This window comes from Ornithorhynchus anatinus, chromosome 8 (genome assembly GCF_004115215.2).
Source record: "Ornithorhynchus anatinus isolate Pmale09 chromosome 8, mOrnAna1.pri.v4, whole genome shotgun sequence".
NCBI lineage: Eukaryota > Metazoa > Chordata > Mammalia > Monotremata > Ornithorhynchidae > Ornithorhynchus > Ornithorhynchus anatinus.
In genome coordinates this window covers 43,165,902-43,192,102 of record NC_041735.1, presented here as the reverse complement: position 1 = coordinate 43,192,102, position 26,201 = coordinate 43,165,902, and the positions used below count along the sequence as shown (strand labels likewise).

Here is a 26,201-nt window from a genome sequence, read left to right as displayed (position 1 = left end):
AAGGGTGACAGCCACACCAGCATTAATGACCGGGACAAAAATAACTGGCAACTAAAGCAAAGCAACACATTGGCCTAGTCAGAAACCTTCCGGTGAATTCACCAGCAAGACTAATGTAAAATTGAAATAATACAGAAATCCAATAGTTGGTACTGTCCGTTTGCCAAAGCACCGTAGGATTATTATAACATCTTATTAACATTCAGCAATGTTTTTAAGTTATCAAATATCTGAGTGGTATTAAAACCCTCAACTTCATTTTTAGATAAATGTGCTCTCACAGTCAACATGAGAGTAAATGTGTTTTGGGGTAAAATTGGTCTTGTAAAGTTTATTCTCTGAAGTCTGAAAGAGATAATTCTTTCCATTTTACACTAACAGAAACAGAGGAGTCAATCTAGTTCATTACTGAGATAAACCAAGAAATCTAAATAAGCACAAATACTGCAAACACATGCTATGCTGAAAATGTCTAATTAGCATGAGGTCAAAACAGTGACAGCTGGTTTCCTTCACAAACCTGCAAAAATATCCTGTACCTTCTAATTAATTTTCCTAGGAGAATTAGATGAGGTGCCTGTTGGACACCGCCAGTCTAAATGTGCATAATTTCTCACAGTTCTAGAAGATATAATCCTATTACCATAGATACACTATATGGATACTTTCATAATTTTCACTCCTTCTTGATTCAATTCCTTTACCAACTTTATTTAACTTCGTACCTTATTCAAACACCTGCCCCCTCCATTCTTCCCTCCTTGATTGCCATCTTCAAACATTCATGCTTCTCCCCCTCTATTTTCAAACATGCCCACTTATCCCCTATTCTAAAAAACCTCTCCCTTGACCCCGAGGGTGGAGACTCAAGTTTACTGCACAGAAGAAGACAATGGTAACTCTCTCCCGTATTTTTAGCAAGAAAACTCTATAGATGCACTACCGTGGAGGTGGGGAGCAGGGAGAGAGGTGTCCGCGGAGTTGCTATGGGTCGGAGATGACTTGTCAGCATAAGATAGGACTACTCTAATCAGCCTCCTGGCTGACCTCCCTGCCTCCAGCCTCTTCCCAACTCTAATCTATATTTCACTATGTTTCCCATGCCATTTTTCTTAAAAATTTTCCCCTGCCATTTTTCTTAAAAATGTTCTGCACTTGTCTCTCTCCTCCTTAAAAACCTCCGGTTGTTGTCCATCCATTTCCTCATCAAGCAGAAGTCCTCACCATCAGCTTTAAATAACTCAAATCAGTCCTCGCCCCCCTACCTAACCTCCCATCCCCCACTTCAACCCCGGCTGCACACTTCGCTCCTCGACCACCAACCTATACACAGTTGATCCCTTTCTTACACCCTCCCTCCTGCCTGGAACTCCCTTCCCCTCCATATCTGACAGACTATCACTCTCCCCATCTTTAAAGCCCTATTAAAATCATATCTCCCAGACTAAATCTGTTCCTGTCTGATCTCTCATCTCCCCACCCTACTCTCCCTCCTTTCTGTGTCACCTATACCCCCGAAGCACTTTGATACTCCGCCCCACTTCCATCGCATTTGTTCCATTTTCTTCATACTCTGTAACTTCCCTTGGTGTAATTAATTGTAATACCTGTCTTCCCTGGTAAATTGCAAGTTTGAGGGCAGGATCATGTCCACTTATCCGATTTTGCTTTCCCAAGGGCTTAGTACAGTGTTCTGCATTCAGTAAGTCCTCAGAACTGCCACTTTAACCGAGAAACTTTTGCAACATTCTCTAATTAATCTTAGTCTCATCCCTCAGTGGCTGCATGGTCCCAGCCACTTCTAGCTGCTTTGGTCAACTACCTGCGTTCGAAGAATGGGTAAGGAAAGACCTGGATTCTACAGGGTCACTATGGTCGACCTAGGGAACTATATCCATAGCACAGTGGTCTCCCAACATTCTCAACCTTGGGAATACCTGACCAGGTGACTCTCCTCCCCATCACAAGAGTTTCCATGCCGGCCAGAGCAAGCCAAGAATAGCTAACGCAATGAGGCTATCTCAAGGCCACCTGAAGAAAGTGGGCTTGGGTTGGTAGCCGGAATATACCTCTTTAATCCACACAAGACTCACTAAGGCAACACGACAAAGGACAATATAACACAGTGCAACACAACCAGGGACAGCTTTGTCCAGGGGGAACTGTGGACCCCACACTGGCCTTTTTAGTTACCCTACAGCACGTACGTACATATCCTCATACTTGCTTCCCTTACATGTAATTTATTTTACTGTCTGTCTCCCCTGTTAGACTGTAAATTATTGGAGGGCAGGGTCATGTTTACCAACTGTACTGTACTCTCCCAAGCACTTAGTACAGTGCTCTGCACAAAGTAAGTGCTCAATAAACAGGGTGAATTTAATCCTCAGTGGTGTCTTCTTTGACTATAAAAGACAACTATATAGACTGTCCTGCTTTCTCCGGTTTGTCTTTGAACTGGTGATAACTCAAAAAACAAATAGTTTCTTTTCATGCATGTGCGTACTGAAATAATGTTCCCAAAAAGTTTATTCACCACACACAATGTACCACACATCTGACTACGCAAATTCTAGTATGAACTGAAACAGACACCTGTCATATGAAGTACTTCGTATAAAAGTACTTCAGCTTTTCCGGGCCAGAAATGTCACTGCCCTTTGGAAAAACAAATTTTTGCTGAATATTCCATATTCTATATATTCAGAAGTTTTCAATATCAGATGAGACCTCAAAGCCAATATCTGTTGGACTGCTTGCACTTCATGATGATACAGAAGTAGGCATTTTAAAAATGACACCAATTTTAATAAACTAAAGCACATTCTTATTTGGGAATATTTCAAATTCCAAAGAAATTACCCTTTTATAATTCTTTGGCTACATGTTTCAATTGCTTAATTGGTCAATTTTAGAAGAATGAAAATGAGGGAAAGGAAATTGAGTTACAAGAGTCACATCTCCATAAACATAGATCATTAAATAACTTGCAAGCGTGACTGGATAATTGTAACTAATATAACCAGTAATTCTTTTAAATGAGGTGGCGCCTTCAGCCTTCACTGTGGTAAACTTTAGCCAACGACTGCGCTCTGATATTGACCAGGCTAATTACTTACATCGCTTTCGTGACCTTCCCGAAGGTTGTAGGTGAGATCGTGCTGAATGTCTTCCACAAATTTGTGAGCATATTCTGGGTAAAGGTCTAACACTTCAAAGAGGCCCTTGAGGATGATGCACTGGAGATCACAATAGGTGAGAGCTTTAACATCAGCGTTGGTTTTAATAACTTGATCCTTAATTGATAGGTTTGCTCCGATCAAATCTCCTTTTCCTAAAAGCCAAAACAAAACACAAATGTAGAGATGAAAAATTGATCCAAATACAATTTTTGAAACATTGTTCACACTATCCTGTCATCTCAAGGGGGTCGCTCTTAAAATTGGATTGGTGGCTTTTTTTGGTTAGGGCACAGAGTGAGAAGGTGGGAATGAAGGACTGCTTTGGGCTTTGTCAGGGGCTTGCTCACCTAAGGGAAGTCACTGGACCCCTCTGGGCCTCATTTACCTCACCTGGTGAATCGGGATGATAAAGGCACAAATTTTACAGATGAGCAAACTGCCCTCTCCACTAGGCCTACTGGGAGGTGCTTCCATTCTGATAAACCACTGTCAGCAGAAATCTACTAAGGTGATTGGAAATGATTTGGGCCGCTCCTAAAGGACTGACATCTGGGATATAAACTGGCCTCCCCAGAAATGTTTGGTGACTCCCTTCCTCCCTCGCTCTACCTTGCTTGTAAAGGAAAGACACCCTCCAAAAAAGCAAAACCTACAAAGTTTGCATAAAAATGTCCACTTGTGCTTGAGGGATTGTTTCTGCTGTTCCACTTTCTGTTTCCACATCAATATGTTTGGCTTAGAATATAAACTAGGCTGGGGCACAGAACACGTCTGATTCATTTTTGGGTCCAAGCCATCACCCAGAAATTATTTCTTGCTGATGATGGTGACGATACAGATGGGAAGATTCTTATAGAACATAGGTTTCTTTGAGCTTCCCGAAGAATGATGCTGCACCGATAGAGTAGAAATCTCAAATATCCAGTTATCCAAACGAAGACCAGTTTGGATGTCTGACAAGATAGTTTGAATGGTTGACTTTAAACCAGATGAGGTATGGATGGTCCTGGGGTAAGTACCAAGGGCACTTTTCATGCTCAGCATTTTTTAAATTCATCCTCACTTCCTTCCACCTGCGAAAGGTGAACTAGAATCCACTCAACACAGAGAGAACTGAGAGTAAAAGCTAAAATAATTATTAATGTCATGGACGAAGTTGGGAATCAATGGGAATTCCACTCCAGAGTTTCTGCTTCTCAGCTCTTGGATAAAACTGCCCCTTTGTCTCATCCTGTTACTAAGAAAAGGGGGTACAATTGATTCAAAATCTTGATGAATAAAAAAGAATAAATAAGGGGAACCGAAGCATGAACCGTTCATCAGTATTGATGAGTGACCTAATATGGATAGTCATTTCAATCCTGAATTACAAGCAGGCTCCAACTCCATATGAAAATCGGATCTAAACTTCTGAGTCTGTGACTCATTTCCTAGAAGTAAAATATATTTTAAATGTACATTCATAGGTTTTCCTAAATTATAACAAGTGTATGCTTTGCCTAAAGAATAAGCGTTCTGATTTTTTTTTGTTGTTGCCACTTACTCAATCTGAAAACTGCATTTTCAGCAGTCTGATGGGACAAAAGCAGAGTGAACCATATTGCCAGCTCTGACTCATGAAATGGGTTTTGGAAGGGTTGAAAATCCTCCATCCCATTCTACTTGTACTTGACCTAGATTGTAAGCCTGTTATGGGCAAGGAACGTATCTGCTAATTCAGTTGCACTGTGCTCTCCCAGCGCTTAGTACAGTGCTCTGCACATAGTAAGCACTCAATAAATATGGGAGGTTAACTATTATATGATCTATTACTTTTCAAAAATCTCTGACCAACCTTTCATGGTTTCTAGCCAAAAGGTACTTTGCCACTGTGATAATCATGCATCCAATCATATTTATTAAGTGTTTACTATATGCAGAGCACTGTACTAGCCACTGTATTAATCAGAATAATACTTTTATGATCACTGGGAATTTCCCCATTTCGACATGAGTCCCTGTCAGAATATTATTCTGTTCTTTCCACACAAAAATGTTAAGTCCTTCCTACCTGTTAAATGATATGGATACACAACATTCTGATATCATAAAATGTGTATAAAGAGTTTCAAAATACCATCCATCTTACTTTTATGGTGGGAAAATGCTAACCATTTTTTACATTAAAAATCTATCACTATAAGAGTGACCTAGCCTTCTAGAAACTCTTCCTAGCAACTTCTCCTAGCCGTGAAACTCGTCATAAAGGGGTATAGAAACCGACATCCTAGAACTCCGTCAGCTCCATGCATTGAAGTTATATGCAACTCAATCCAGCTTTGTGGGGAGAGTAGGCTAGCCAAACGGCTGCTCTGTGGTGAGCTGCAATTGAGACACCCAAGCAAAGAGGACCGAATAAATGTCTTAAGTAAAGCCTCAGACAGTGGTGCAGCCCATATAAAAACTGGGAATCGATTGCCACAGAGGAGCAACAGATGAGTCTCAGTTCTGAAATTTCAGGGCTGTGAACCTGCACAAAGAAATCTGATTTGGGGGTTATTGGTTTGGGCAGCACCACGCACACTCTCTTCTCCCCATTAGTCACGATCCCCTGGGGACACACAGTGCAATGAGAAAGCACTGGGGGCAGAGGCACAACACACTGCCAGGTGCACGCAGGACAGTCAGGCTCCCTTTTGGGCTGAAGTAACCTCAGAGCAGTGCCGATGGTGAGCTGCGGAGCTGTGACCCAGAAGGCGGTGCCTAGGTAGCCTGGCCAACTCATTTTAAGGATTCCTGCTGGGCCAGTCCCCCCTCACGGAACACCCCGAGGGGTTCTTTGGCCAGAAACCTTCACCTCTGATGGGGCAGTACCAGAAGGCAGAACTCCGATCAGAACCTAAGCTTTCTTGATTTCCACAGCAGTGCTCTTTCCACCGGGTTAACGGTAAGCTATCGGTAGACCGATAGAGAGCACTGCAGTCCAAAGAGTTCTTTTAGGCAAATGCTTCGGAAAGATTATAAAATGAGGAAAAACTGAAATCTGCCAGCTGCTGCCAACGACAAACACGACGGCACCGTGTGTTCACAGTGTTGACGGGGCTATATGGGTGCCACCACTGCCCTCCTCTAGCCATACCCACACCGATAAGTGAACTCCGCCATCAGTACTGTTGCCTCGGAGCATGAAAGACTATATATGATTGTACCCACACACTCTCTCTCTATGAACTAGTATCACTGTTATCTAGGAGACTTCATGGAGTTCCTGAACTGCTCAACGTACGGCCATAATCATGTGCCGGGACTACTGCAGGCTGAGTGTCCAGGGGGCCAGGCAGGCACTGCTAATCTACTCCCTACGCCATCAGCAAATACCAAAGGGACAAGAAAAGAGAGTCTTGTCTTGGTATAGTCAGGTATGCCTGATTGTCATTAGCCTACTTGATGTCTTAGAAGAGAAAAGGAAGCTGGCTTCAGGGGCCATGGCTAGTTTTCACAACAAGTTCACTTTGTTAATGAGTTCAAATATGGAATTCTCCCAGTTACAATGGTAAATAGCAGGTTGTTTGAGCTCTCTGTGTGAGACTAAATTCAACAGATCGCAACTCTCCCAACAGTCAAAGCCTTCCTAAAATCTCACCTCCTCCAAAACTTCTTCCCTGATAGCTAATCATCATCTTAAATCACATCCCAACACCCATTTGGAGCACTTGTGAATTTATTTACACTCTCCTCAGCACTCTTTTATATATTATCAATGGTAAATTTAATTACTTATTTTGACCACTCTATTGGCAAATACTCATCCCCACCATTAGAGTGGGAGCTTTTTGTGGGCAGGAAATGTGTCTTATGCTTCTGATAAACTTTCCAAGTGCTGAGTACAGTGCACTGCACCCAGTGGGTGTTCTAAATATTATTATATTGCTACTACTAAAAACAACGTAACAGTTTGTAAAAGACAAGCTGGGAGAACAGTAGGCATGTGGAAAACATTTATAAAATCCACATCTGTCTTAATGTCCTTAATAATATTTCAATCTTTAACCCAGAGAAATATCAGAAATCATCAGACTGGCATTTTGCAGACAAAGATTGTAAAGGTTATGCCCTCTGTCACCAACTACCTGGATTCTAGGGCCACCCAGGGCAGCAGCGGTGTACAATATCTGGTGTGTGTGCATGTGTGTGTATGCATCTGTGCGTATCTGAGTAAAACACAGAATGGAAATTCTTCAGGGAAGTGATTGCGTCTATTTTTCTTAAATGGCATTTGCTAAGCGTTTATTATGTGCCAGGCACTGTGTACTCTATTGTATTCTCTCAAGCGCTTAGTACAGTGCTCGGCACAGAGTAAGTGCTCAGTAAGGACTATGGATTGACGATTGCCCATTTAAAAGAGCCAGAAGCCATGAGAGGGTTTCTCTGTCCTCTGCTTAGCCCTTTGATTATCTTGTTTGGCTCTGTATTCTGGAGTAGTTTCTTAGAAGCCTATAGCATAGACATACCCAGAATAGCCAGCACCATGCTATCTTTCAGTACTTCCATGGAACCTGAGCACACGAAATAGATAGCCTGCAAGGCATCTCCCTGGCGCAGGAGGTACTCTCCAGGAGCACAGAAGGAGGTTTTGATATGCAGAGACAGAGACCTGAGGCAACCACGGCTAGCACACTCAAACAGAGACAGCTGGAGGATCTCCTTATTCAAGTGCATGGTGATGTCAGAGCGTAGTTCATCCGGAAAATCTTTTAAAAGCTGTCAAAACAAAAGGAGGGAGGAATCAGAGCTGGTGTCAGTGTAATCTAATTAGTTGCCTTTTTCTTGGTCTGCTTATGGACCAAAAAATTGGGTTTCCACCACCCACCGCAAATACCCTTTCGCCCAGGTTTTAGGAGGCTCAGGAGTTAGTGAGAATTTTATCCTGTTAATACTCTGGTTCATGGCCAGATCCCACCTGGACTCTACTTGGTTATTCAGTTGGACACACTGATCGGGAAATGTACAAAAAAATGAAGGCGCCCTGGGCACAAGATGGCATGTGCCTGTTCTCCTCCTTTACATTTTGATGCCCTTTGACCTACTCCAAAGTTAAAGGATCAGATATTCCAAAGAGGAGGTGAGGGGCAGAATTGTCAGTTTAGCCCAGGCTTCAGAGAGTTCGGTATGCTGGAGAGTGCCGGAGGGATGAGTTCAGCGTGAGGGGATCCACTTAAGGGGATGCTAGAAGAGAGGGACTCGGTCTCTTTTCTGGGGGCCTCTTGGCTACACACCATCCTTCCACTGAGGCCCCCCCGACTCAAAAAAGACAGTTTGAGGATATGAAGGATAGATCCGAAGAGTTTTATCCAGGTTTCCTTTTTTTGGGGGGTATTGGGTTAAACGCTATGCTAGGGTAGATACACGATCAGGTTGGACACAGTCTTTATCCAGAATGGGGTTCATAGTCTTAATCTCCATTTCACAGATGAGGAACAAATGGGGCTCATAGTCTTAATCTCCATTTGACAGATGATGAACAGAGAAATTTAGTGGCTTGCCCAAGGTCATCTAGCAGACAAGTTAGAAAAGGTTTTAAAACCAAATTGCATTTTGATGTGTGTCTTCTGACAGGATCAGAGCATAGCATTCAGAAGTTTTTTTGTAATCAACAGTGGGCTTTCGTTCAGATCATCAACATGAATTCAGAGTCGGGGACCTATACATAACAGGGTGGACACCCACCTGGAGATAGGCGAGAGTGAGAATAATGTCATAAGGGGGCAGGGTTGGGGGTAGGTCAAAACCCATGCTACTGCTCATCCCACCCTTCTGGCTGTGGTCAAAAAGGTGCGGTTTTCTCCACCAGGAATCATGACAAATGCCTTAATGTCCACTGGGGGAAAATCGTCTCACAGTGGAAAATAATAATAATATTTGTTAAGCATATACCACATGCCAGGCAATGTTCTAAGTGCAGGGGTAGATACAAGATAATTGGGTTGGACAAAGCCCCCGTCCCACATGGGGCTCACAGTCTTAATCCCCATTTTAGAGATGAGGAAACTGAGGCCCAGAGCTAAGTGACACACGGCCACACGGCCGACAAGTGGCAGAGCTGGGATTAGAACCCAGATCCTCTGATTCCCAGGCCGGTGCTCTTTCGACTAGGCCACGTCGCTTCTCACTAGGACAGGCTGCTTCTCTGAAAAATATACCAGACTTCTGAACAGCCAGTGAAAGAAGGGTTTTTATTACCTCATTGGAATCTATTCCATTATTGACCGACCAGGTGGTTTGGAAATATTCGAGCATCCTCTGCTTCAGTTGCTGGGGCAGGTGGTGAACACGTATAAAGTCCTTCAGATCCTTAGTTCTCGTATGATAAAGGGACCAACGGGAGTACATCCGCTGGATTATAGCCGTCACATTTCCAAACACCAAAGCATGCATCAGGGCTGGAGAGAACAAAAACTATATGCAACAAGATGCAAATACTCAGCATATTATTAGTGAAACGGAATGTGGAAAATATTTAAGCCTTTATAAGCTGTGAGAAAGGTTTTGGAGGAGAATAACATTCCCAAAATGGAGCAGCTCTGCACAGTTCCTCCCCCCATCCCACCCCCACAAGGGTTGCCCTGGTCGCTCATTCCCAGAGGGACAAAACTTGGGGGGAGATGGGGGTGGCAAGAGAAGGAAAGGACATTGGGGAGGAGTAGGTGGGAACTGGAGAGCTTTTTCCCGCAAAGACACCCTGAAGCGCTCACGTACATTCCTCTAAGCTCCCCATGGATACCCCACATTTAGAGTACAGCAGAGGCCTCTTCAATATTTCGAGGTTTAATGATTGCCGGTGATTAAGAAATCCCACTTAAGTGGCTTGTTGTTTGTGAAGTGATGGGCTTATTTGTAAAAGAAACGTCACGTTCACGTGTAGAAGACAAACTCTTCAATTTATTACCAGACGAATGTTAACAAATAACATGACAGTCACTTTAAATACCAGTTTTAGGATACCTTATTATAATCAGAGGCTAAATGTGCGGAAACTCTGCTATCTTTAAGACAAACGTAACAGTTCTTTCATGGAGATTAAATTGACTACTGAGAACAATCATATTCCATTATTTTCAACATTGCTTTCCTTAATTAATGTGTACGATCTTAACTTTGCCTAATTGTAATACACACGAAGCACTAAAGAATAAGAAAGGCAATACATCGAGCAGATCATTTAGCATAGTGATTGTACATTATGAATAAAATGAGTTGCTGGATTAATCGGCTCACTCACAATTGATATTTGGGGTTAGAAAGCACTGGCCTACATCTGAGTTGCCATAATCTGAATGTATTGTTTTTAGCCAAGGAAACTGGCAATAATTTAGCAGGCAATTTTTAGTATCCGTGGGCTGCCAGAGTTTCACATTTTTAAAAACCTATTCTGGCCTGTCAGGGGCTGTCATTTTCACATTGGCCGAGAAGCAGCGTGCATCTGTCAGTGTGAATCATGCAGACCACATACATAAGTTTGGCTCGAGAACTTCTAAATCCAGGTCAGCTAGGCAGCTCCCTCTCTTTTCCTCGTGCATTCCCAGAAAACTCGATTTGCAGAATTATTTCTAATAGGGATGCTCTTGCATGAAATCGAATTAAAAAAAGAATGAGCTCCAAGGGCACGCTTAGATAACGGGAAAGGGTTATCTATGGAAACTGAGGAAAGTAGACATGAACTCGAGGCTGCAGCGCTTGCTTTAGACTCTAGAAGTTTTTCTCCCTGAGCAGGAGGTGGGTAATGCTGGTGCCAGGTTGTGAACATTTAGGAGTTGCTCGGCATCTCCTGTATTCCCGATCTGGCATTTCAGAGGGCTCAGTTGCTTCCGTCTTTGGTTAGATGTGGTTTCCCAACTACTTCAGGGGCAAAGAATTTCTTGGGATCCTTATCTCATCTTCCCTTGCTTAGGTGAGTTTCTTTTACCTCTGCTAGTCCCTTGAAATGGGGACTGGCCCCTTGGATCAACGATAGTGGGTGGCACGAAAGACAGGGCTCTCGAAAACTGGAAACAATGGACAACCTGAATATGGGATGAGTCTTCCTCAGGTGAGGAAGTGCAAAAAAAAAAAAAGTGCCCAGCAGTCGAGATGAGGGTGGACTTTTAAAGATTGCTAAAAGTTCCCAGGTAAGGCAGCCAAGGCTAAGGCTTCCTTCCATTCTCCATCTGGAGATGGCTCTGGGTCTTTCCTTGGGGGCCAGAAGGATAAGGGACATGGAACATGGTGGGGTACGGTTGGTTTGCTTTCAAAAGTTGCTACATCCCCTGCAGATTCTAATCAGAATTCTCCCCACTGCAAAATTGCTCTCAAAATGTGTGTCCTCCCCATTCTGACATAGCCTAAGGAGCCCGAAAGTGAGGCAAGGTTCGGGCAGGTGAAAATCCATCCTCAATAGCACTCATTTACAAGTCCGCCCGCCTCGAGCAGTTGAGATTCTCTATGTTGGTTTTTTTTCCCCTCAATCTGTTGTTTTATCTTCGGAAATTTATGTTAGGAAAAATGGCTCTTTTTTACTTCCTGGAGTGCTTTCCCATATTGGAGCATGAGCGTATGTGTTGGCAAGCAGCAATAGTAAAACAGCGTCTACAGAGACGGTGGGATGCCCTGCCCGCCTCGGACATCTATCGCCGCAGTAACCTTCCAACCGCCGCAGGCAGTGGTTTAGACCAAGGTGCTAAAAACTGCCCCTTTCTGCAGATAGGGCCCTTCCCTTACAGCTTCGCATTCAGCTCCCATTAGGAAGTGTGCAGTGAGGCGCTTGCTTTAGAGGTCAGAGAATGAAAACTGTAAATGCTGTCTGAGACATCAACTGTCTATATTTTCATTACCCTATTTATTTTGTTAATGAGATGTACATCCCCTTGATTCTATTTATTTTGCTATTGTTTTAATGAGATGTTCATCCCCTTGATTCTATTTATCGCTATTGTTCTCGTCTGTCCGTCTCCCCCGATTAGACTGTAAGCCCGTCAAAGGGCAGGGACTGTATCTGTTACCGATTTGTACATGCCAAGCGCTTAGTACAGTGCTCTGCACATAGTAAGCGCTCAATAAATACTAACGAATGAATAATGGGAACTGATTACGGAGTGGGTGGTCCAATTTTCCGTCCACACAATATCCCCACAAAATAGAAAGCCGATTTAGGCGGTAAAACCTTCAAGCCTATCTCCCGACTTCAGTGAGGCATCTCTGTTTTGTGCTCAGCCACTACACTGGCCCAATTAATCAGTAGGCTCTTTTTTCTCTCCTTAATTATGGAAATCAGTACTTACAAACCATCTCGTCTCATTGATGTAACTCTTCATCTACTCAGCTACCCTGACTCCATTTGCTTAATTTGCTAATTTATCTATTGATGAAATTTCATCGCATAATACGTTCTGTTGATTAGATGAATAAAATCCAAGTAGGGATTCAGAAGCCTCCAGTTAAAATCAGTGCCGGGGACCCAGGTATTCCTTGTCTCTGCTGGCCTACTCGGAAAACGGCTCTGCACCTGCGCTCGGAAAATGAGCCCGATAGGTAATAGTTTCCTAATTTGTGACACCCTGAATGAGGCTGCTAGCAAATGGAATTCCCCGGGATCATTAGGGCACATTAAAGAAAACGTTGCTGGCAATTTCACAAGAGAAATTCATATCCGCATTGATTTTTATAAGATTCATTCATTTTAAAACCACCAATTTAACCTCCTAATTTTCTTTTACTTGTTTCATTTTAGGACCCATTATAAAGAAACGCAATATCTCCGTGAGTCCGCTTTGCGTTCTGTTGGGTAAAAATTAAAAAAAGATTACCTACCTCCAATCAGCATTGTGCAAATGGAGAATATCTTTTCTGCATCCGTATTGGCAGAAACATTGCCAAACCCAACACTGGTGAGACTGCTCAGGGTGAAATACAGGGCAGCAATGTAGGCACTTCTGATAGACGGGCCTCCTAACGTGTTATTGCCGTATGGAGACTCCAGACGTTTCCCCAGCTCAGGAAGCCATCCTGGGAAGAAAGGGGGAAGCATCGGGGATAGTCTGAGAGGGATCTGCTCAAAAGGAATCCCTTCTTTGGTAAGGTTTCTTATTTATGGGAGTGTTTTCTTCTAACAGCAAGGTGTTAGACTCCTTCACCATAAGAATACGGTAGCACAAGAGGCTTACTCAAATACTCTGCGTAGTGCAATGAGACATACCTTTCGATGTGGAGTAAAATTTCATCCGTTCAAAACCCCCATAATCTTATTAGCTCAATCGAACTTCCTGGGGAGAGAGCCCGACTGTCCAGGAAAAAGCAGGGAGAAGGATGGAGAGTGGAGGAAGACCAGGAGTAGGCTCTGGATCTCTTGGACAAAATGAGTGCTGAGTGTGCTTGTTTGGGAAGAGCAGAAGGAAAAGTGGAAGATGAGTGCAGGAAGTGGACCGGTACGGCTTGATGAATGTAAGGATCTTCCTTGTTATGGATGCATAGCATACAGCTCTCTCCCTCTTCCTTATCCACCTCCTCTCCCACAGACTCCACTTGCACTCTTCATTCCACTCAAGTTACCCTATTCACTGAAACGTCTCTACCTCTGCTGACCTCTTGATCGTGTAATTACCAGGTGTAATGTCTTGGTCAGTGGTATTTTTTGATTAGTTTGAGTTCTTCCCTATCTCCTAAGCACCAATGTTTTCAACCCCCACCCCAGATTTATGCCCATATCTTAGATACTGTATTGCTTCTTCTTATCTGGAATTTAAGTGTCTGTCTCCTCTGCTAGACTGTGAGTTCCTTCAAGGCAGGAATCAAAAGTACATCAATCCCTTCAAAGAATTCGTTAGATTCTTCGATAACGTTGGTCCTCGGAACTGAATTCCACATTTTCCCTCCCATACCCTTTCCTCTCCGCGAATTTCCCATCACTGTAGACAAGACCACCATCCTTCTGGTCTCACAGCATGAAACCTTGGCATCACCTTGACTCATCTCTCCTTTTCAACTCTCATATTCAGTCGGTCACAAAGTCCTGTCAGTTCTACCTTCACAATAATAACTGTGGCATTTGTTACACATTTACGATGAGCCAAGCACTGTGCTAAGTGCTAGGGTAGATATGACATAAGCAGAAATCAAGCACAGTCCCTGTCCCTCATGGGGCTTTCAGTCTAAAGGGGAAGGAGAGCAAGTATTTTATTCCAGTTTTCCACAGATGAAGAAACCGAAGCACTAAGACCGTGATTCGAAACCAGGTTTCTTGACTCCCAGACCTGTGGTCTTTCCACTAGGCAGTACTGCTTTTCTGAAGCATCGCCAGAATCTGCCCATTCCTCGCCATTCAAACTGCTACCGTTGTGATCCAAACACTTATTATGTCCTGTCTCAACAACTGCACCAGCTTCCTTGCTGATCTTCCTGCCTTCCATCTTTTCCTTTTAGAGTTCAGACAGCTGCCCGAATCACTTTACTCACATGTCATTGCGTGTGCCTCTCCCCATTCCTCAAACACCTCCACTAGTTGCCCACTCATCGCCATATCAAGCAGAAACTCCTCATTGTCAGTTTTAAGACTCTCAATCACTTTTCCCGCTCCCCATTAACCTCACTCCACTCCAGCTGCAGCCCAAACTGCTTGCTCTGCTCCTCCAATACCAACCTACTCATGGGGCATTTAAAAAAAAATCTCTTGCCATCTATCATTTGCTCATGCCCTCCCTCCTGCCTTGAGCTCTCTCCCTGCTGTATATCCAGCAGACCGCCAATTGCCCCATCCTCAAATCCCTACTAAAATCACATCTCCAGGAAACCTTCCCTGGCTGATCTCTCAACCCTCACCCTACTTCCCTCCCTAATATAATGTTGGAATTTGTTAAGCGCTTACCTTGTGCAGAGCACTGTTCTAAGCGCTGGGGTAGATACAGGGTCATCAGGTTGTCCCACGTGAGGCTCACAGTCTTAATCCCCATTTTACAGATGAGGGAACTGAGGCCCAGAGAAGTGAAGTGACTTGCCCACAGTCACACAGCTGCCAAGTGGCAGAGCCGGGTTTCGAACCCATGACCTCTGACTCCCAAGCCCGTGCTCTTTCCAATGAGCCACGCTGCTTCTCTAATGTAACACCTGTGCTTTTGAGCCCTTCTCTCCTAAGCGTACAGAGTACTCACTTCATCCCCTCTCCTCACAACCTTTGTACGTTCCTTGATATTTGGTTTCTTCCCTTATCTGTAATTTATTTTTGTATACGTTTACCCTAGCTGGATTATAAACTCCATGAGGGTAGGGATTATATCCACTAACTCTATTGAAGGTTCACAGCACCTAGTACAGTGTTCTGCATAGAATACGATTTATTGATTGGAAATTGGGTGCTGGAAACAGCTGACATGCAGTAGTAGTATAACATTTACTTTTTTTTTAATGGTATTTGTTCAGTGCTTACTTTGGGCCAGGTCCTTTACTGAGCACTGGATTATTGAGCACCCACTATGTGCAGTGTACCCTACTAAGCACTTGGGACACCCAGAGAAATGATACATTATGTACCCACCAAGAGATACACTGAACATTTTTAAATCTAGAGAAATCATGACTGAATGTACCATTATTATACTTTATAGCATTTGTTAAGCAATTCTTTGTGCCAGACACTGTATTTAGCGCTGGGGACAATGCAAGATGATCAGGTTGGACACGGTCACTATCCCACGTAGGGCTCACGGTCTTAATCCCCATTTTTCAGATGAGGTAACTGAGGTACCGAGAAGCCAAGTCACTTGCCCAAGGTCACAAAGCCGACAAGTGGCGGTGCCGGGATTAGAACCCAAGTCCCTTAAATTCCATGCCCATGCTCTTTCCGTTGGGCCACGCTCTCTTATCTCTCTGGGGGCTCCTTCTCAGTTTCTTTTACTGGCCCCACGGTAACCATTGTCCTTCCCTGCTCTTCTAAGGGGATCTTAGCATTATGTTGGCTCATTTTAATGTCCTCTCTTTCTCTCTTATCTAAGCATTTTGTGCTGGCAGTTTCAAGAAGTAATTTATTTCACTTAGAAGGTTGCTATTTAACTGTTACAGTTGATGGAACAGTAGTAATGATGACAAAATTGGAGACAAAGAAAGGAAGTTCCATCTGTAAAGTCTGTTCAATGCAACTTTTTTTCACAGAACAACCCCTTCAAAATGAGAACACATGTTTCACTGAAACAAGACAGGGTGTCATTGTGCTACATGGAAAGAACCAATTTAACCAATTCAGAATTCAGTCCTTTTTTATGCCATAGGAATTCACGTCTCTAAAGGAAGGCATGTCCTAGAACAGTCTGTCTACTTCAGCTACAGATTTCTCCCGAAGGAGAATTTTGAAAGATTTTTAAATCCAGATCAATTTGGCACTATTACACCTAACTAGCGAAATGAGCTGTGTGCCTGATGAAAGGAACACGATATTCCTCTCTCATCTTCAAGGGAGAATTTTAAAAAAAGACCTCCTGAAAACAAATAACAGGTACGATTGTTCATTCATTATCATTATGGCATTTGTTAAGCGCTTACTACGTGTCAAGTGCACTGTTTTAAGCACTGGGATAGGTACAAGTTAATCATGTTCGACACAGTCCCTGTCTCCCATGGGGCTCCCAGTCTAAGTAAGAGGGAGAACCGGTTTTGAATCCCCATTTTACAGATGAGGAAACTCATTACTAGGGTGATTATCACTGAATAAAACTAACAGTGGGTAACATGAATATGCAAAATTATTTCCCTTCATTTTAATGAAAGATGAGAATTATATATCAATCTTCACTGGAATCAAATATTAATTTACTTAGCTATCGTATATTTCACCATAAAACATAGGAAATGGATGCTCCACCTGACTTTATCTCACATCAAGAAACCCCTCGTCATCTACAGGCTCTGAGTGTCACTTTAAAAACACACCCTAAGATCATTGAAATATTGCAGGCTTTAAAAAAGCGTTACAGCCCACCGAAAGGCCGAGAAACGATGGCAGAGGAGTAGCATTGAGCACACATTTGGTGCAGTACACTGGACTAGCTGCTCGGTAAGTACAGAATAACAAAGTGACACATTCCCTGACAGCAAAGAGCTTCCACTACGGGCAGAGGTGTAGAGATCTGGATTAATACTGTTCCTGCCTAGAAGACAGTTTCAATTTGGCAAAGCTAGTTTGTCCTGGAATAATGACACTATCAAAACAAAAGCTTAATGGCATGTCTCACATACAACTAGCCTTCTTTTCTGCTTTAATCAAAGTTAATGATTCTGCAGACACCCATTTTACAAAATGGAGATTAACTAATTTATAAGTTGTCTCATTTAAAACAATACAGGCCAACTTTTAAGTGAACTCCACTCTACCAGAAACATTTGGTACAAAAATGCACTGGGCTCCGGGAAAAGAGGAAAAAAACAGACATGAAAGTTGAATAGCCACATATACTTGTAAGAATTCACTTTGATCATCTTTCCACCATTTCAGCCAAGCAGCTGTCCTCTGCTCACTGCTGCACCCTCAAACCATCATGACTGCGGGAGTTAAAAATGAGATTAGGATGATGACTAAATTGCAGGGATTTCATGAGTTACCCCCCAAATTATTATTTATAAAACATTTCAGTGAAAACCATAAACACTGTAACTCTAAGCTCTTAAGTGGTCTCTCTAGAACATGTCATAATTTCCAACTTTCTCAGGTAGGAGTTCCCATAATTGGCTCCTCCCTCGTCATTCTCTTGGATGACTTTGGAAAATGGGATGCGGTTTGTACTGACTGGTTTTGTTGACTTCATACTTCGCTAAGTAATGTCAATTTCTGTTTTCCAGCAAAAATCCTCACCCTCCTCATCCTCCCGATCCCAAAGGCTTTCAGCAACACCCCAGCAGCACACCGAGGTGAGCGATGGCCTACAGATGTAATTGGTCCTTGCTCCCTCTAGGAACTGGCAGTCTAAGCAAACAAAATGGATATGGATAGACATAGTATGATGGATGGACTTTATAAACAGCAGGCCAAACATGAAAAACAACATGCCCGAACACATGAAGTATTTAACCATTTTATGATATTAAAGGCTTCTTAGAGGGTGGAGGAAATGGAATGGATGTTTTGCACATTGGTTGTGCGAGGTCAGGAAAAATTTGCTAAACCAGAGGTCAAAAAACTTTAAGGAAATGGAATGATACATGAGCAGAACTTCAGTCAATCAATAACGTTTATCTAGGGCTTACTGATTTGAAAAGCACTGTACTGGGGGATTGGGGAATACACCACCAACAGAACCTATGTTCCCTGTCCTAAAGGAGTTTACAATCTAATGGAAATGAAAACACCCGGGATTATGACTGTTGTCTGTGAATCTCACCCCAAAAGTATTTGAGGAAGTGCTTACTTCAGAAGCAGCATGGCCTAGCGGGGAGAGTATGGGCTCGGGAGTCAGAGGACCTAGGTTCTAATTCCAGCTCCACCACTTGTCTGCTGTGTAACTTTGGGAAAGTCACTTTACTTCTCTGTGCCTCAGCTGCCTCATTTGTAAAATGGGTATTAAGACCTAGAGCTCCATGCAAGACATTTTGTATCTTCTCCAGCACTTAGTAGAGTGCCTAGCACATATTAAGTGCTTAACGAGTACCCTTAAAAAAAAATCCAGGCTCCACCACTTACCTGCTGTGTGACCTTGGGCAAGTCACTTAATTTCTTTGTGCCTCAGTTTCCTCATATCTAAAATACGGATTAAAACGTGTTCTCCTTTCCCTCAGACTGGGAGCCTCATATGGGACAGGGGCTGTGTCCAATCTACTTATTGTAACAACCATATTCCTTAGTTCAGTGCTGGGCACAGTAATAATTTCTTCTTAAATACCACAATTATTATTATTGCAAACACCATCTTACTTTTTGTAACGGATGGGTTTTCACCCCTTAGAACGATCATATGGAAATCCCCTGAAGCCACTGTCCTCATCATTATCTCCATTTTTCTGCCAAAAGAGGTTTGACCCATGTTGCGTCCACTGCCAACATGCACAAGGTGATTGATATTATCCCTAACAGTGTCTGTCTGATGCCTGCCAGCCATCTGCCTTAAAGGGCAGGTCCCAGGGAGGTCCCGGCAGATGGAGTGATGGCATTTTAAGATTTACATAGAAGACAAATGAATCCTGAGCTTGTAGAGGAGGAAGCTATCAGATAAAGTTTTCCCTGTGATTAAAAATTTAAACAAATTGCAGGAAGATATCTTTACAGCTCCCTTTATTTAAAACAGCTTGAAGTCAAAGAATTACCAGCAATAGTGTCAGTTGTGCGTCACACAAATGAAGTATCTGTGTGGGCCTGAGGCTTTCTGTACCATCCTGTGACATTGGAGATGTTTAAAAGGTACTACTTTGAGTTCCCAGGGACCACTACAGTCAACAAATGAAAAAAATGCAAACTTTTAGGTGTCAGCTTTTGTTCTTCCTTAGAACTTCTCTGCTCTGACTCATCTCTCCAGTATGTGCATTTTAAAACATATAACTAACTTTGTTTGATAGCTTGATGGAGTGTGAAATGCAATAAGTAGTGGGAGTTGGCATGAAGATTCTGAAATAAGTTTCGAGGCAGCGGGTGGTTGAAGAAAACATTTACAGAGTACCGGAGCTCCGTCAGAGAGTCCTTGGGGTTAGCGGGTAAGGTAAGAAGAAAGCAAGTAGGATGGGAACAGCATGTCGATGGGTGGAACGCTCAGATAAAGAGCCCGAAAGGTGACAAGAAACAGTAAACGCAAGGAGTATTCAAGAATGAAACAAAATTTTTGGATATCAAGTACCCTAGGTAACTGGCTGGGGCTTCACATCTGGTGATAATACAGTAATAGAGTGCTCTGCACAGAGTAAACACTCAATAAATATGGTTGAATGAATGAATAAATAAGTTTCTTATGGGCAGGGACTGTATCTACCAATTCTGCTGTATTTTACTCTCCCAAGAGCTTACCTTAATACAGTGCTTTGCACACAGTAAATGTGATTGATACATCCTATTAGTTGTCATAGTAAATCATCACCCCCAGAACAACTTCCATAGGAGGACGAAGGCCATAGGAGACGTGTCTAACAACTCTGTTATACTGTACTCTCCCAATCACTTAGTACAGTGGTCTGCACCCAGTAAGCTCAATGAATACGACTGATGATTGATCGAAAAATGGCCACCCAAAGTTTGGACAGGTTGGGAGAGGGAAGACGGTGCAGTGGTGGATTTTCCCTGAGATCCCACTTCTCACCACTCCTCAGCCTTCTCCTTCCTCCCCCACAACCCCCCTGTCTGATCTAGGGGTGTCTGGGTGGTCACTTGATGTTCTTCACCACCCAAGAACATCATTTAGAGGGTCAGTCACATTTATTCTACAGTTAAACTCCACCCCAGAGATAAACACAGGGGATTTAACAATCCAGTTTTTTGTCGTTTGTTTTTTTTTTATTAGTTCCCAGAAAATTTTTAAAAAGGGTCAGCCTATTCTCATAAGAAAAACAAGTTATCGGGTCTTTTATGTCTCCAAAGAGCGAAGATAGCAATTTTTAACTTTTTAAAAATTTAAAATTTGAAAAAGGCAGGGCATTTCTAAGAGGGCACCCAAATAGAACACTACCAGGAAAGTGAAAGAGAGAGTAGAATCCATTGGTAGGGCAAGGCAGGTGCAATGGGTCAGAAATTGGAGAGTTGGGAGTGAGATCTAGTTAGGAGATTAGTTTGCGCAAGCTAAAGAGTCTACGCTAGGGTGCAGGGGAGAAAAGATCAGACAGGTAAAAAGGAGACTGTTGGTGGCATCCAGTGGTCAAGAGTTTCTGTTAGATGGTAGAGAAATAGGTACCCTTTGGATTTTGACGAGGGGAATGGTATATTTTAACAGAATTTTAGGTGATCTGGGCAGCGGCATAGGATAGACTGAAAAGGGAGAGGCTGGAAACAGAGACCAGGAAGGAGACTGACGCAGTTGCTTTGAAAGCAGCACGGACTAGGGAAAGGAGGCTGGGACTGGGAGTCAGAAGACCATGATTCTAATCCTGCCTCCGCTACTTGCCTTCTGAGTGATCTTGGACAAGTCACGACTTCTCCGTGACTCGCTTACCTCATCTGTTAAGTGAGGATTCAATTATCTGTTGTCCCTCCTATTTAAGACTGTGAGTCCCACGTGGGGCAGGGATGGGGTCCGACTTAATTAACTTGAATCTACCACAGGGCTTTGAATACATAGTAAGTGCTTCACAAATATAATACCACTACTAACGGTAACAACAACAATAATAATAATAGACGACCCGGAATGAAGCCTTGTAGGACACCAGCTGTTATAGATGAGAGGAAGAAGAGACTGCAAAGAAGACGGAGTGACCAGAGGGTTATTAAGAGAACCAGGAGAGAACCATATTGGTGAAATAAAGGCTGAAGAGAGAATGGAATGATTAACAGTGTCAAAGACTACGTAGAGGCCTCAGAGGAATATCAGGACAGAGTAAAGCCCAGTGACTTTAGTGCGTGGCCCCATACACTAAAGCTTGGGACAGTATAATATAACAATCTAACAGACACATTCCCTGCCCTTCCTTTCCAAACTCCTACAGCGAGTCATCTACACTCGCTGCCTCGAATTCCTCAACTGCAACTTTCTTCCGGACCCCCTCCAATCGAGCTTCCGTTGCCTCCAGCCATGGGTCCTGTGACCTCCCGGGCACCGGTCAGGAGCTGCCAGGGGTGAAACTACAGCTGCAGTCAACTCCAACTTCTGCAGCCAATCGACTGGCTGGGCTAAATCTCGACAGGCCGGGTGCATTTCACGAGCTGTATCTACCCGGCCCTGGTCTAAGACCTAGCTAATATAATTGTGTATGAGAATGTAATCACATTAGGAGAGGTATTCAATCTTTAAGAGCCAGGAACATTTTGCCATCAAATAAAAAGACTTGAAATGAAGGGATTTAAGGTCTTGAATTTAATCATATCAGCACTGTGATGGTGAATCATCATGACTCATCTCCATCACCTATTTGGGCAACAATTAAAAAACATTACAAAATCATTTGGGGCTATTACAAAGAGATTATTTTGTACTTTCTTTTTCCTCCGTGGTGACTGCACTTGAGATTTTATTCTCTTCCTCTGAGGTCTCATTGGATTGAATTGATGGGAAAAGAGTCATGAGAAGAAGCCAAGTTCTAGCGATTCTCTGCTCATACAATTCAACTCCACATTCAAATAGTTGGATCCCATATACTCCAACTTTAAATGGCTACAGATATATTACAGTATCAGATAATTTTTCAACATTCCCAATCACCTTTATGGATGCTGAGCACCACCAAAAACTAGCTGTCAGTCCAGGTACAATCTTGCCAGGTGACAAATATGGAACTATCACTTTGCTCACACACCAGAGTCGGAAAACAGGAATAAAGAAATGGGGGAGATAATTGCTTTGTATAATTCAGCACAATGAGATTTTGGTCTTATTGGGAATAATACCCATAATAAGTGATTTCCACTCTGCAGTTCAACAATCCTTAAGGATCAATCCGTGATGCATCCAGGCTAAGAAGGTTATAGCTACAACTATACGGAAACCTATCAAATCCACCATCCACAAAATGAAACAACCCTTCTTAGGGCAAGTCTGTCTGTTTGTCTCACCTTCCACCCATCAGAGGCGGGGGATTAGGGAGGAACCTAAGACCTTCCGATGGACAAAACTGCACTTCCCACATTGAGACTGCAGCTGACTACACTGGCTTGTAGATCTGGCCCCTAGAGAGGGGAAACTACCTGGGACCCCCTTTCAAACTTCATCCAATAACTTCATCCAATAACTGCCAATGAATAATCAAAGAATAACCTGTTAGTGTTTATATCTTGAAGGAGGGAAAAAAATTCACAATCATATATGTCTAATTACCAACTTAAACCAAGCTAGGTAATGCACTGAATCATACGCAGCTTCAGTGAATCTGATGAATATTTCTAATAATAATGAAAATTGCGGCAGTTGTTCGGTACTTACTATATGTTCAGTACTATATGATACAATCAGATCATACACAGTCTCTGTCCCACACGGGGCTCATAGTGTAAGGGTTGGGGGAGAATAGGTATTTAATTTCCAATTCATAGATGAGGAAACTGAAATCCAGGAAAGTTAAGTGACTTGACAAAGGTTACCCAGCAGGCAAGTGGCAAAGTCATGGTATATCAAAAATTCAATCAGAAGCAAGACACACAGTCTTTTGACCTAAGCTTAGCTTTGCATCTGAAATTCAGAAAAATTCCTAAGGGTTAATTAGTTATTAAAAGGTTTCCTGCATATCAACTAGGCACATTGGGTGATTTATCAAATCAGAATGGTTACTGAATTGTTTCAGTTCCCTAATCAATCCATCAATCAATGATACTTACTGATTCCTTAATGTGGGCAGAGCACTGTACTAAGTGCTTGGGAGAGTATAACAGAGTTGAAAATGTAACGGTCCCTGCTCATCAGGAGCTTATAATCTAGAAAGGGAGAGATGCTTTCAAATAAATTGCAGATACATACGTAAGTGCTGTGGGGATGAGTGTGGGTTGAAGTGCCCAAAGGAAACCGATCCAAGGGCATAGATGATGCAGAAGGGAGAGGGAGTCGGGGGAAGAGGATTTAATCAGGGAAGTCTTCCTGGAGGATCTATGGGATCACAGGTCACCTAAGTGATCTCTGTAAGAGCCTGGGAAGAATCAGAGCATCCTAGAAAGGCAAAACCTCTCTCCCAGAATCAGAACTGGAAGGGATCTCAAGAAGCCATGTGGTGTGGTCCCCTGTATCCGACCAGGTTTACGATGAAAGCAGCCAGGACAGATAGTTCTTTATTCCCTTCTTTAAAGATCTCCATTAACTGAGGTTCCATAATCCTCCTTGGTGGTCTGTTGCAGTGTTCTGTTCTCATGAATTTTACATCCAAGAAGTTCTTCCTTAGGTCTAACCAAACTCTCTCTCGCTGCCAATCGAACCGGCTCCTCTGGCTCAGTCCTCGGAAGACATGGACTAAAAGGAGTCAGCATCTCTTCATAAAAATATTTCCTAAACTTGGGTCTTTTTTTTCCTCACAGTAGCTCAGATTCCATGAAGATAAAAATAAAACAATTTCATGGGTAATTTCATGGTCTTGGAATTTTTTGTTTGTTTCATGAAAAAGGACCAAAGATGCAAGTTTTCGTTGGTGTCCATCTTAGGTTATGGAGATTATTATAAAAAAAGTACATCTAATTTTAAGTTTCTTTGGAAGAACGGTTTTACATTCAGAGAATTATCACATTTCAATTCCCCGTCAGAGTCAAGATCATCCTACACTGTATAATAATAACCTCACTCCAAGATCAGATAAGAGTCGAGTGGAAAATCAGCCCCCCCAGAAAGCCAAGGCTAGAGAAAGCAAGTCATGGACCTTACCCCTTCAGTCTCCAGCAGATCTTTGGGATGCTAAATTCTAAATGCCTAGATGCTTTATATTGTGGTCTGTGCAAAGTAAGCCCTCAGCAAAATAACACTGATTGATTAACTGATTAAATGTAGCCCGTGATTCCAGTTTTCTGTTCAGGGATATATATATATATACACACATACATGTGTGTGTGTGTGTGTGTGTGTGAGTGAGAGATACACAGGTGTACTTGACACACATACCCCTATTTATCATTGGTATTAAATTTGACACAACTGATGATAAGATCTGGTGCATGTGGAGAGTGTGGCTGAAAAGAATGATGGAGTCACTCGTCAAAAATGACATACCACTTTGTTCCCGGCACTGACACTGTGTTTTAGGGTATGCGTGGAGGCCTCACAGCCGACTGCCAGCCATATAGCTCTGACTGTTTTGAGACCCTTAAAACCTCCTTTCTTTTTGCACATCACTCCTTTGCTGTGGCAAAACAATTCCCTTCAAAGGACTGAAGACTGATCTGACCCCGAGAAGACTAGTTAATGTAGTGCTTTTTTGAGGTTGAACTTCAGCGCATCTCTGAGCCTGTTCCTCTAGCTACCATCGGAGCATGCTAAGTTCTCCCTTAGAGGCAGCATGGCCTACTGGAAAGGAAAGGAGCTGGGAATCAGTAAACCCGGGTTTTGATTCTAGTCCCGCCACTAGCCAGTTGTGTGACCTTGGACACTCAGGTATCTCATCTGCAAATTCAGGAATAAAATACCCGTGCTCTCTACCTCTTAGATTGTGAGGCCCAAATGGGAATCTGTGTCTGATCTCCTCATCTTGTTTCTACCACACTGCTTCAAGACTGCGTTTCATTGTGTCTTTATGATGTTTCTTTGGTATCCTGGTATTATTCATACTCTTCACACATCCTGACTAGGGAAGCTGGGCTGTGATGAGCATTGTCTCAGTGCCGGTGAACTCACTGAATTCCAGGACCTCGTTGTTGGTGATTCTGGCTTGCCATGTGATATGTTCCATATGGAAACGGAACTGAGTCCAAACTGATCGTCTTGTATCTACTCCAGTGCTTAGTACGTAGTAGGCCCTTAACAAGCACCACAATGATTCTATTGAGCATGAGCCAAAAGTCAAACTCATGAAACTTATGCACATAACTTTGTTACACACTATAACTTATTTACATGAATATCTGCCTCCTCCTCTAAACTTTGAACTCGTTATGGTCAGGGAATGTGTCTGCTAATTCTTTTGTATTGTGCTTTCCCAAGTGCTTAGTCCAGTCTGCGCATAATCATAATAGCGATGGTATTTGTTAAGCGCTTACTATGTGCCAGGCATTGTACTAAGTGCTGGGCTGGATTCAAGCAAATGGGGTTGGACACAGTCCCTGTCCAACGTGGGGCTCACAGTCTCAATTCCCATTTTACAGATGAGGTAACTGAGGCACAGAGAAGTGAAATGACTTGCCCAACATCACACAGCAGACAAGCGGCGGAGCCAGGAGTAGAACCCGTAACCTAATAAGTTCTCAATAAATACTAGTGATTGTCTATCTAGCCA

General features: G+C 42.8%; 1 protein-coding gene across 3 annotated transcripts in view; it reads right to left on the bottom strand.

Moving 5' to 3' along the window:
• Positions 1-26,201, bottom strand: part of KCNH8 (potassium voltage-gated channel subfamily H member 8) — a 256,175-nt gene that overhangs the window by 58,715 nt on the left and 171,259 nt on the right. For all 3 annotated transcript variants that reach the window (XM_029071286.1, XM_029071289.1, XM_029071285.1), the window contains exons 8-11: positions 13,005-13,199; positions 9,402-9,601; positions 7,673-7,922; positions 3,120-3,334 (exon numbers count right to left, since the gene is read on the bottom strand). In XM_029071286.1, the coding sequence (XP_028927119.1) occupies positions 3,120-3,334; positions 7,673-7,922; positions 9,402-9,601; positions 13,005-13,199 (860 nt within the window). The remainder of the gene's footprint in view (positions 1-3,119; positions 3,335-7,672; positions 7,923-9,401; positions 9,602-13,004; positions 13,200-26,201) is intronic.